We start from the raw sequence: 13,207 nt of genomic DNA on the forward strand, positions 1-13,207 counted from the left end.
GTGCAATTTGGTAAAGTGCACAAATTACTGTGAAGTCTACCCAACTATTATGCAGTGCATACAATGCAGCAAGTCAAGACAGACCTACTTCTAGTATAATTTTATGACTTGATATTTTTAGGGATCTTATGAAAGATCACTTCCTTTATTGGTATGTGTGCTGTGGTCATGAAGTGAAGGAGCATCAGACTCAAAGAAATGGTTTTATAGTATTTTTCTGACTAATAAACATAAACCTTTTTTCCAAGAGATTTCCACATTTATTTTTTACACAAGGCATGACTTGTTTTAAGAACTTATGTGGTAAATGGGATAGCTTTACTGGTAAATGTTAGATTTACACTTGCAGAAGCAAGCCTAATTTTTTAAATTATTCAATAATGTAGACAATAACACAGGGAAGAACTCTTTCATAGCCCTTTCTTTATGTGCTATATCATTTTTTTGTTTTTCTTTGGGTGCAAAATGGCATTGTATGCTGTTTCACTATGCTTAAACCCAGTGTCTTTTTTCCTGTTATAAAAGGCATTCACTAAGAGACCTTTTGTAAGTAAGTCTCCTATAGAAGTCTATGCAGTTATTTATACCATGTGATCTTATTATAGAGGATTATACGAATATTTTAAAATAGATTAAGTTGTTGTGTGTATGTAAATATTTGAACTTCTTTTTTACCCTTTCTTACATTCTTAGCAACCTAGGAGATCAAATTCAGCTAGATCCTGCTTAATCCATCCACTGCCCTTTTAATGCTCTCTGTACTACCTGAGAATTTTTCTCTTTCAAAAAACAATGAATATAGTACTTGAAGTACATATCCTACTATAGGCAAAAAGAATCCTTGGCAAAGGCAAACTGTTTTACTATTGGTTAGACTCAAAAAATCAATATACACAATTATGGTTCTAGCTAGAAATCTCAAAATAAAATAAGTTTTACATTTTCACTAGAATTTGACACAATACTGGACTGTTGTACACCTCATAAACCTGTGTCCAAATGGTTTTCAGTTCATTTTTTTTCTAGTGGATAAAGACTTATTTAAATTCTGTAATTTATAAATAGCAGATATAACTACATTGTTTAATACCAAAAATCAATAAACTTTCTCAAGCTATAGTGTCAATGTAAAAAGTAGTTTTTCTTAAAATATTGAAAAATAACTTTCAAGATGTGTTAGTGATGCTTAGAATAACTTGCAGAACAGTTTATTATGATTGCATGAAGTGTATTATGTTACTAACCTTTATATTAGGTCAGGTCAGGTTTTGGAGCAAGCACTGGTACAGTGCATTGCAGCTCCCACTACATGATGAAAGATCTCGGGATCCCAGTTGGCAACTCCCCATGCAGACACATGGTCTATTCCCACCCTCCAGAAATGACCGTCTATCTTCTGCAGCCAGGTGTTACGTGGGCATTCCCTTGGCCTTGTCCAGCCACTTGGGTCCTCGGCAATGAGGATCTTGCAGGCCAGATCACCCTTGTGCATCAGTGCCGTAACTGATGCTCCCTGACAAAGCCGGTAACGTGCCTCATTCGAGACACCATCTCAGGTTGCTGAATAGCATCCATGTCATGCAACTATATATCAAACAGGAATTGCTCGGGTTCTAAAGACTTGGACCTTTGTTATCTTGCAAAGATATCGAGACTGCCACACACCCCTTTCCAGCAACCTCATGAACCCCCATGCTCTCCCAATCCATCTACTGACTTCATAGAAAGAGTTACCAGAGAAGTAAATGTCACTGTCAAGGTAAGTAAACCTCTCAACGAGGTCAACATTCTTTCCGCATACAGACACACTGCTGATGGCTATGCTGAAGAGGTCAATAAAGGCCTGGATCTTGGTTTTTATCCAGAACACTTACAAGCCCAGACACTCTTGACTAATTGCTCAGTCTCTTGCTCAGAGCCCTGATCAAAACCTCCATTGACACTGCGAAGATCACAGCAAAGTCAAGAATCAGTGAACCTTTCTTCACCAACAAATGCCCCACTGCCGCTGGACCCCACAACCTTGCCCAACACCCAGTCTATGTAAGCACTGAACAGAGTAGGAGCAAGAACACACCCCTTCAAAATTCCAGAATGAACTGGGAAGAACACAGAGGTTTTGCCTCTACTATGCACAGCAGTCACAGTACCAGTGTACAGGCCAGCTATGACATCCAGCAATTTCCTGGGGATCCTACAAAGTCTTGGGCTGTCCCACAGGTCACTCAGACAAACACAAACAAGGCTTCCCGATGCTGCCTGGGTTGAAAGTATTGACATATAAATTTTGAAACAAAACATAGTCCACAATCTTTCCTTGTATAAATGGGAAATCTGTACATAATTTGGCATAGACTGCCTCAGTGGTGTGGATTTGCATACCAGACAGACTCGCACGCAAACATACAAATACAAGCATGCATTCAGCTTTATATTAGAGTTGTATTACTTAAGTTGAAAATGTGTTTGTGATTTACTTAAAGTGGTAGTGACCTTTATAATCATAGATTTGTAATTCAAAATAGTTCTGAGTTTAGACTTAAGAATGCAACACATGCAAGTACTTGCATGATTTATGTGAGTTTCCAACTTGCATGTTGTTTATATTGTTGGTTATCCTGCATTATTTCAATAGTGTTTTTTAAATAGACTATAATACGTTTGTGTTATGAAGCATGATTTGGTGTAAGTGTTGACCTTGATAGTTGTGGAATAATAGTTTTCTTTAACTCTGTAATCTTATTTTTTAAAAAAAGAAAAAAAGTAGTTAAATAGCTAATTTTGTTGTCCTTGAGATGTCTGTGGTATAGGTTAAATACCACTGTTCCATATTTGTTTTCTGTGCACTTAATTTTTTTTTCTTTTGTTCCTAACAGGTTTTCATAACCTAAGAGTGTAAATTTGAGAGGTGGATAGTGCACAATAAACTCTCCCTAAACTCCAGGAAGATGGAAAGCAATAAACTTTCAGTGTGGAGTAACCTGAGGCAGAAAGCCAAGCCGTTATTTTCCAATCTGAGTGTTAGGAAATCTAAGAAATCCAGCAGCACCAAGTTGGAGGTCAGAAAGCACAGAGTGTTAGACCAGAGAATGAGTTCATCTGTGCCAGACATACATCACATGCATCAAGACTTGCCTGTGCAAGTGGAGACTGTCCGACCCTTATCTCAAAACTCTGCCTTTTTTTCAAACCTTGAACTGCCACAGAGTAAACCCCCTTTGGATATGGAGCATGATCCTGCACTTTTGTCTGACAGGTTGATTGTACATGGAGACTCCAAGCCTTGGAGTTCAATGGAAACCCTGGAAGTGCGTGCTTGTATTACTGAGGAGTCAGTTTACACTACAGCTATGCAGCAGCACAGCAAAAACGTTAACACTACCTATTGTAGCACTACAAAGCAGAGTGCTGCTTTGGTACAAGTGCCAACCTTTGAAATAACAGAGCACCTAAATGAGGTAAGAAATTGCCCTGCACATGCTTTTATCTTAGGTTATGTTGTTTATATTTTTAAAATCAAAAAAGCACAGTGGTTAATGCCGTTGCCACGTACTTCTAGGACCTGGTTTGAATACCCATTTCTTTATATGTCCGTAAGGATTTAACATTTTCTCTGTGAGTCTACATAAGTTTTCTCTGAATACTCATATTTCATCCCCTATCTCAAAGGGTCTAAATGGGACAATGTATGGTATTCTTTGTGAATGTGCCTAGCAGTGCATTGATGTGGTTTCTGCTTTGTACCAAACATTGCTAGATTTGAGTCTACTTTGAAAAATAGATGGATGGGTATTTGCCAAGAGTTGGCATATTGGTACACCAGCTAGCACCTCTGCCTCATGGTTTTGGGGACTTTGGCTCAGCTGCTCCTTTGGTTACTTTGTTCTGGAGCTGGTATATTCTTCTTATGTCATAATGAGTGTTTTTTCAGACAGACTTTTTATGTTGTGCTAGTATCAAATTTCTTATTGAGAGAAACTTTTCTGACTTAATAATATACTGTGGTAGATAGGGGGCGCTCTCGCTCCCTTGAACCCCTGTCCACGACTCCAAACACCAGGTAAAAGTCCAACAGTTGACTTTATTTAAATGCCACAGTGCACAAAGCACACTCTCCACCACAATACTCATATAAATCACAATAATCACAAATACAATCCTCCAGCTCCCAGACGCGTTGCCACCCTTCCACCCAGCTCAGCTCGCCGTCTGGGAGATCCCACAGTCCTTTTATATTCCCTGACCCGGAAGTGTTCTCAATCCCCAGTCCATGTGATTCTCAATCACTTCCGGGTCAGGTAAAAGGTCTTTTCTTCAACCCGGAAGCCCGTCGCTCTTCCTATGACGAACTTCCGGGTCATAGGGCACGAAGAAATCTTCGGTCCTCCCTGCAGCTCCCTCTTGTAGACCCCATGGCATCCAGCAGGGCGGTGCATAAAAACTCCATTGTCCATGATGCCCTGCTGGTCTTCTGGGGACCTCCATGCTGCAAGGAGGACTCCACCTGGCGGCTTGGGGGTATTGGCCGGGATAAACGACCGGCCATCCTCCACAATACAGAAAAAGTTTGCATATGTTGCATACTTGTACAATGGAGTGGTATTGCCTGGCACCTCATTTATAAATTTGCTTTTACTTATTTGGCTGACGCCTTTATCCAAGGCGACTTACACAATTCATTCTACAATTGGTTACATTTCTTTTGGTTTTCGAATTGGAGACCATATAGGTGAAGTGACTTGCTTAGGGTCACATAGTGACAGAAGTGAGATTTGAACCCACAACCTTAGGGTTTGAAGTCCAAAGCCTTAAAAACTGCGCCACACTGCCTGCCTATTTATTAAGCTTGCATACACACAAAGAGACTAGAGATGTGCTTACACAACTTTACATGCAAATGTCAGGATTTATAAAAGAAAACCTGATGTGAAAGCTTGCAAACATTTATGACAACTCTGACAAATGTGTGTGCAAGATTTTGGAGACACCAAGAGATGACAACAACTTGATCAAGCAGGGAAAAGCAGTCAAACCAGTTAAATGATGACTCACACACATTTCACAATTCATATCACTGAGCCATAATGTGTGTTGATGTGACAAATATTTTACACCTCAAAAGTGATGAATATGATGTACAGTCTCCATTTTAGTTCCCTTTTAAAGGGCCAATGATATGTATGCGTATTGAAGAAAATTTTTTTGTTTTTCGTCAGTATGTATCAACTACCTGTTGTCATTTCATAGGGAGCTGGTCAGGTGTGTTACACTGAAAAATAGTAGGTATACAGAAAATTAGTAGGTAATTTCCAACACTCTCTTCTTGCTCACACACAACTGTAATCTTTACAAACACTGTTGGGACTGCTTCAAAAGCGACTCAAAGAGGATTTCGGATCCTGATGGAACAGCATGCTTTATGTGATGCAAAGTCTATTGGAGCAAAAACGAGGTGGCAAGAAACACAGCATTGCCCAGTAAGACTCCAATCTAATGTCATAATCTTATACCATGCTTACACCATAAACACAGGTGGGATGTCCTCTCATTGTGTACACTAGCATTAACATTTTATTCAACATTAATGAAACATTCCAAAAGGCATATTTGTCATAAAGAAGTTTAATAATGTTTGTAAGGCATAAATGATACCAACTGAAATCTAATTGCGGGAGGTGGGTAACTCGTATCTCTTGACAAGAAGACCAAATTAAAACTTTTGCAGCTGCAGAACATTAAATAATTTTAAGTTAAACTTTTCTGTAGTAGTTATTTGTTACTTTTTTGATAATATGTGCATAAATGTGTTTTGGAATTTGTTGGCTCTTTTTTTTTTTTACATGTTTAAAAGCAACAAAATGTATATCTTAATCAGGTAGTCACCACATGAATAATAATAATAATTAATATTAATCATCTAAATTGCTGTGCAACACACACATGACTTCAATTAGAACAGTTTTTCTGCAAAAATTAATAAGCAAAGATGACTCTGGTTCAGAAAAAGTGTGAAAAACATTTACACAGAAGGACACTTCATAGGCAGCATTTAGTATAACTTGCATGTGGCTCTTGCAGGGTGCTCCTTTCCAGAAAGTAGGGGGTGACTGGACAGTCATCAGCCTGTCTGCACGTGCTTAACAGATAGCTAAGAGATAGGAAAGAGACCAGAACCATTTTTCTCAAGACATGCTTATGTTAATAACTTTTGAAATAAAAAAACATGGTTCTGTTGAGCTGTATAGTTTGTGTATTCGACATTATAAAACTTCAGTAGAAATTGTGGTGCTTTTCAAAAAAGCCAACTTTTGCAGCAGCAGCACCCCTGTGAGTAGACAGCTACATGATGCTATGCCTCAAACTCTGTTTTAGTTTGTATCCATTACATCAACCACACTATCTACCCTATCCCCAATATACTTTTGCTACCTTTTACCATAAACACATAATTTTGTGTACCAAAAATTAACTAAACTCCGCACAACGCATTCTGTCCCATGCAACCCCCCCATCTCCAGCGGCAAGCTGGGTAAGGACTGGCAAGGGGAGACTTGTTTTTGGCTGATGCCCAGGCCCTTTGCTCTTGCACATTTAAACCTTGGTAATGATCCTTGTCCAGGTTCACCTACACAACCTTATTATGACTTATACTTCCCTCAAATAGTCAAGCTCTATCATTTTTTGGTGCTCCACCAGAGACCATGCACAACAGCAGCAGGGCAGATCCAAGGACCTCGTTAAACCATCTGATCTCTTGTAGTAACAGACAGTATGTACAAAGGGCATGAGCTTAATCAGTGCAAGTTTATAATCTGTATTTACTGGGAATTCCTTCTTTGTGCGGAACAATCGCAAGCCCTGCTTACTCACACCTCTTAGTGTTGGGTAGACACTTGTTGACCTATTCTGTGTACAACCCCAATTCCAAAAAAAAGTTGTGACACTGTGTAAAATGTAAATAAAAATAGAATGCAATCATTTGCCAATCTCATAAACTGATATTTTATTCACAATAGAGCATAGAAAGCATTTTTTAAGCTGAAAAAATGTACCATTTTAAGAAAATAATAAGGTCATTTTGAATTTAATGGCAGCAATAAGTCTCAAAAAAGTTGGGATTGCCCATGTTTACCACTGTGTAGTATCCCCTGTTTTTTTGAAAAACAGTCTGTAAATGTTTGAGAACTGAGGAGACCAGTTGCTGGAGTATTGGGAGAAGAATGTTGTTCCATTCTTGTCTGATAAAAAATTGTAGCTGCTCAACGGTCCTAGGTTGTCTTTATCATATTTTTTGTTTCATATTTTCTATTGGTAAAAGGTCTGGACTGCAGCCAGGCCAGTTCAGCCCTGGACTCTTGTGCTACGAAGCCATACTGTTCTAATGGATGCAGTATGCGGTTTAGCATTGTCTTGCTGAAATATGTAAGATCTTTCCTGAAAAAGACGTTGTCTGGATGGAAACAATATGATGCTCTAGAATCTGTACATACCTTTTAGAATTGATGCTGCCTTTCCAGATGTACAAGCTGCCCATTCCAAAGGCACTAATGCACTTCCATACCATCAGAGAGGCTGGCTTTTGAAATGAGCCCTGATAACAATCCAGATGGTCCTTCTCTTTAGTCTAGAGAACGCGGCATCCATGTTTGCCAAAAAGAATGTCAATTTTGGATTTGTCTGACCCCAGAACAGTTTTCCACTTTGACTCGGTTCATTTTACATGAGCTTTGGCCCAGAGAAGACGATGGCATTTCTGGATCATGTTCACATTTGCCTTCTTTGATTTAACCTGCATTTGTGGATGGCACGGCAAATTGTTTTCACAGTCGATGATTTCTGGAAGTGTTCTTGAGCCCATGCAGTGATTTCCATGACATGATCATGCCTGTTTTTAAAGCACTGAAGCCTGAGGGCCTGAAGATCACAGGCATCCAATTTTGCTGTTCGGTCTTATCCTGTGCACGCAGAGATTTCTCCAGATTCTCTTATCTTTTGATGATATTGTGTACTGTAGATGATGAGTTATTCAAAGTCTCTTCTCAGTTTTACATTGAGGAACTTTATTCTGAAATTGTTTCACAATTTGTACATGCAGTTTTTTGCAGATTGATGAACCTCTGCCTATCTTTACTTCTGAGAGACTGCCTCTTTAAGATGCTCTTTTTATACCCAATCATTTTGCCAGTTAACCTAATTTTTTGCTGCCATTAAATTACAAATGAGACAATATCTTTCATGAAATAGTAAAATGTCTCAATTTCAACATTTGATGTTTTTTCTGTTATATTGTGAATAAAATATGATAATATGAGATTTGCAAATCATTGCATTCTGTTTTTATTTACATATTGTAAAGCGTCCCAACTTTTTTTGGATTTAGTTTATGTGCAGCCTCGAAAGTCTAAGGTATTACAGACCTGTTATTGGTTAATCTCACATGTAGCTGCTGTGTGACAGACAAGCCACAACTTTGTTTTTTTTTCTTCTTCTTTTTTTCACTCCACATGGCCATGAATAGAAGTGATTAGGCAATCTGGCATAGTGGTTAAAGTTTGGACTTCAAACCCTGAGGTTGTGGGTTCAAATCTCACTACTGACACCTTGTGACCATGAGTAAGTCACCACATCATTGTCTGTGCGCCAATTGGAAAACCAATGAAATGTCACCAATTGTATCATAAATATTGTAAGTCACCTTGGATAAAAGTTTCAGCCAAATAAGTAAATGTATGTAATATAATGATTAGACTGCAGGTGTCATGAAATGAGTTACAACTTTATAATAGGGTGAAAGTAATTGCTATGTCTATGTTTAATATATAATAATTGGGGGAAAAAGAGAGCGTGAGCAAGAAGAACTTCCAATCCAGAAAGGAGATTTTTCTAAATATTGAAGACTGCATATGCCACGAAAGCCAGCATGGGTTTATTAGAGGAAGACCCTGTCATATCTATTAGACTTTTTTTAAGCCGGCTTCTGGAATAGCTGATAAAAGCCAAGTAAGCAACATAATTTATTTCGACTTTCAATAAAGCCTTTAGTATAATCTCACACCAAAGACTGATTTTGGAAGTAGAAGGTATTGACATCAGAGGTAACCTGTATAACTGGATCTTTGGTTTGTTAGCCAGAAGAAGACAGTAAATACAGATACAAGATAAATGGAGATTTTGGTTATCAATCAATCCCTCAAGGGTCTGTCCTGGAATCGGTATTTATTCTAATTTATATAAATGACATAGATTCTGGTATAGTTAGTAAACTTATGAAGTTTGCAGATGATAATAAAGTTGGAGGAATAGCAGATACTGTGGCGGTAGCAAAAACAATTCAGAAAGTGCAGGTTACATAGAAAGGTGCTAAGTATTAGACATGGGCTAAAGGAATCTCAATTATAAATACAAGAGAAGTGACTCTGTCTTACAGGAAGCAACACCTGAAAAGGATTTAGGGATTTACATTGAGGTAACATTTTCATCATCTAAGTAATATGTAGAAGTGACTTAAAAGGCAAATTAAATGTTAAATTACATTCACAGCTTTTAAAATATAAATTGAGGGATGTTATGCTCAGACTTTCTAATGCAATCGAGAAACAGTAGTATTGTATGTAGTTCTAGTACAAAAAATACAAAGCAGCACTTGAAGCTGGACAGAAGAGAGCAACTAAGTGCATCCCAGGATTTAAGGACATACCTTACTCTGACAGGCTTAGAGAATTAAACCTGTTTGGTCTTCACCAGAGGATCTTGTGTGAAGACGAAATTAAGGTCTTCAGATTCTCAAAGACATTGATAAAGTACAATAGATCCAGCAGAATTCTTTATACTAAATGGCAAATTGCTTACCCAAGGACACCATCAAAAATTAAGGTGAAGCACATTAAGACTGAAGCTAGGAAGAGCTTCTTCTCAAAATAAAGAGAGTTGGGAGAATCTGGAAAAAAAAAAACTACCAAGTCATGTAGTATATGTAGCAACCCGGATAAATTTAAGTGTCTGAATGACATATTTGAACATCTTGGATATTAGCCTAAATAAACAAAATAATTTGATGTACTAATTAGTCTCGTCACGTTTTGTCTAATTTCTTATGTTCTTATACCTGAGTAGGAAAATATGTTGACCTTAAACTTACAACTCTGAATGTTTGTCATAACAGAGCCAACAAGGAATCCTCACGATCTTTTGGCATAAATACAAACTACAATACCGTCATATATGAGGGGTTAGCTATAAAGAACTCAGTTGGTAATAAGGAGTGAAGAAAGTCTAATGGGTTTTAGCAATGCTGATGGATGAGAAAGTACATAAGTACAATAATAAAGTTTTAAATCAGTAAAAAGGACCAGGGGCATTACTTCAGCAAGAGTGGTACACTTGGACAGGTTTATTACCATTCTAGATAAATATGGCACTTATGCCAGTATGATGGGGGGAAATAAGTGGGATAATGGAACTAACAAAATTCACATGATGTGCAAGATTCATTTTGATTACTGTGATATGAGAAGGAAAGGACAGAAAAACAGTGGAACAAGTGTATAGAGAATTTTTGATGTTACAAAGGATATGAAGCTTGTCCAAGAAAGAAATTATGTTCAGTGATGGAAGAAAATATAACCTACCATTATCAAAAGTGATTGTGTGGTTGATTTAAACTGAATATGCGAATTTTATAAAGAGTGCTATTGTCATTACATTTCAAGATACGCAGAGACAGAACTAAGTTACTCCAAAAAACTGTATAACCATATTTTTTGCTTCCCTTAAAGTAATTGGAAAAATTTTGCATAAGCAGGATAATATTCTGAAGCATTATTCAAACTACAGAAAGTCATCTGCATGTAAAGAAATTGCGTTTGAGGATCCTCTGATACAAACAGGAGAATTTACATTACTTCAAATTAAAGCTAGAGCTAAACGCTCAAGAGGCACTGATGAATTTTAATGGTTGTTGAAAGTGTGAAGTATTTTAGCTATGTTAATAAAAAATATCCAAATCCCTGATGCAGAAATGACCATAGAAAAGCCAAGTTTATTCAATTGTAAAATCTTCTCAGCATTCAAAGATAAAAGTGCAGTAGAAGATTCTTAATGCCATGAAGCATGCTGTTGAAAACATTTGAGGAGAAATCAAATTTAATGAAGCCAGCTCAGTTCAGATGGACTAGTTTATGAATAACCCTTTCCAGTAATAAGTTATAAATGAATCTGAATTTCAGCCATGCAGCACCTCTTTGGCTATTCTACAATGTTCTACAGTTCAATCAGTTTACTGTTTGTTGCTTAATTTCTTAAAGGTCATTAAGCTTTGAACAGATAATCTTTGAAGATTGTAATGTGTTACAAGTAAACATTTTCCCACATTCACATAACTTCCTTTGAAAGAGTTTTCCGTGCAAGACTGAAAGACATTACAGAATTGACTTCCTGTACTTTGACCAATGTGAAAGCTTCTGTTTTTACTTTTAAACATTAAAGCATTGTAAATTATTGTAACTGTATATGTATTATATTCAGATGATTTGCTTTGCCATTTTACACCAGTGTGAACTTTTAAGTTTACATTTTTGTGATGTTTACAGTTTGACCTAGTTGCTTTTTTAAGTATTTCGTCTAGCATATACAGTTGTGCTTGAAAGTTTGTGAACCCTTTAGAATTTTCTATATTTCTGCATAAATATGACCTAAAACATCATCAGATTTTCATTCAAGTCCTAAAAGTAGATAAACAGAAACCAGTTAAACAAATAAGACAAAAATATTATACCTGGTCATTTATTTATTAAGGAAAATGATCGAATATTACATAGAGACAGATTGAGCGAGGTGAGACTGAGATTGGGAGCTATGGATATCAGTGACCTGGGCCTATAAATGAAGGTTGCTGAGCCTGTCAGTTTGGTGACCCTCTGCTGCAAAGCCTATGCAGGATAAGAAGAGGAGATGTTGGATTTAAAAAGATACGCTGAAGACTACGATTTTTCAGAACTTTTTGCTGCTTTAGGATTTTAACTTTGATTTTTTTAATGGATTATTTATGGATTGATGTTAACCTCCACAAATGTGCACTTTTGTTGTATTGGATTATTTTTAAAAAAGATTGTAGTGCACTTTGGACACTGTTGCCTTTTAGCTTGTTTTAATAAAAGCACTTGAATACTCTTACTTACCTCTTGCTACATGTGAGTGTCCTTTATTTCCTGGCTCATCTCCGTTTGGACTATCAATGGTGGCAGGTTCAAGAGGCTCCCAAACAGATGCTGGAGCATGGAGCTAACCCGCACTGTCACCAGGTATCTGTTTCCGATGGGAGTGTTAGCTCTGTGGAAATATGTTCTTTTATATTGCGGCGTTTTAATAAACCTTTATTTAAATAATTATAAAAAACCGTATTCCAAAAAAGTTGGGAGACTATACAAATCGTGAATAAAAACTGAATGCAATGATGTGGAGGTGCCAACTTCTAATATTTTATTCAGAATAGAACATAAATCACGGAACAAAAGTTTAAACTGAGAAAATTTATCATTTTAAGGGAAAAATATGTTGATTCAGAATTTCATTGTGTCAACAAATCCCAAAAAAGTTGGGACAAGGCCATTTTCACCACTGTGTGGCATCTCCCCTTCTTCTTACAACACAACAGACGTCTGGGCACCGAGGAGACCAGTTTCTCAAGTTTAGAAACAGGAATGCTCTCCCATTCTTGTCTAATACAGGCCTCTAACTGTTCAATCGTCTTGGGCCTTCTTTGTCGCACCTTCCTCTTTATGACGCACCAAATGTTCTCTATAGGTGAAAGATCTGGACTGCAGACTGGCCATTTCAGTACCCGGATCCTTCTCCTACGCAGCCATGATGTTGTGATTGATGCAGAATGTGGTCTGGCATTATCTTGTTGAAAAATGCAGGGTCTTCCCTGAAAGAGATGACGTCTGGATGGGAGCATATGTTGTTCTAGAACCTGAATATATTTTTCTGCATTGATGGTGCCTTTCCAGACATGCAAGCTGCCCATGCCACACGCACTCATGCAACCCCATACCATCAGAGATGCAGGCTTCTGAACTGAGCGTTGATAGCAACTTGGGTTGTCCTTGTCCTCTTTGGTCCGGATGACATGGCGTCCCAGATTTCCAAAAAGAACTTCGAATCGTGACTCGTCTGACCACAGAACAGTCTTCCATTTTGCCACACTCCA

The 13,207-nt window shown here is 37.6% G+C and overlaps 1 protein-coding gene across 1 annotated transcript in view; it reads left to right on the forward strand.

Annotated features, from left to right (window-relative positions):
- mctp2a (multiple C2 domains, transmembrane 2a) overlaps window positions 1-13,207 on the forward strand; it is a 405,706-nt gene that overhangs the window by 72,472 nt on the left and 320,027 nt on the right. Inside the window, exon 2 of the mRNA XM_039773287.1 lies at window positions 2,877-3,458. Coding sequence (XP_039629221.1) covers window positions 2,949-3,458 — 510 coding nt within the window. The 5' untranslated portion in view covers window positions 2,877-2,948. The remainder of the gene's footprint in view (window positions 1-2,876; window positions 3,459-13,207) is intronic.

The sequence above is a fragment of the Polypterus senegalus genome, chromosome 12 (genome assembly GCF_016835505.1).
Source record: "Polypterus senegalus isolate Bchr_013 chromosome 12, ASM1683550v1, whole genome shotgun sequence".
Classification (NCBI taxonomy): domain Eukaryota; kingdom Metazoa; phylum Chordata; class Cladistia; order Polypteriformes; family Polypteridae; genus Polypterus; species Polypterus senegalus.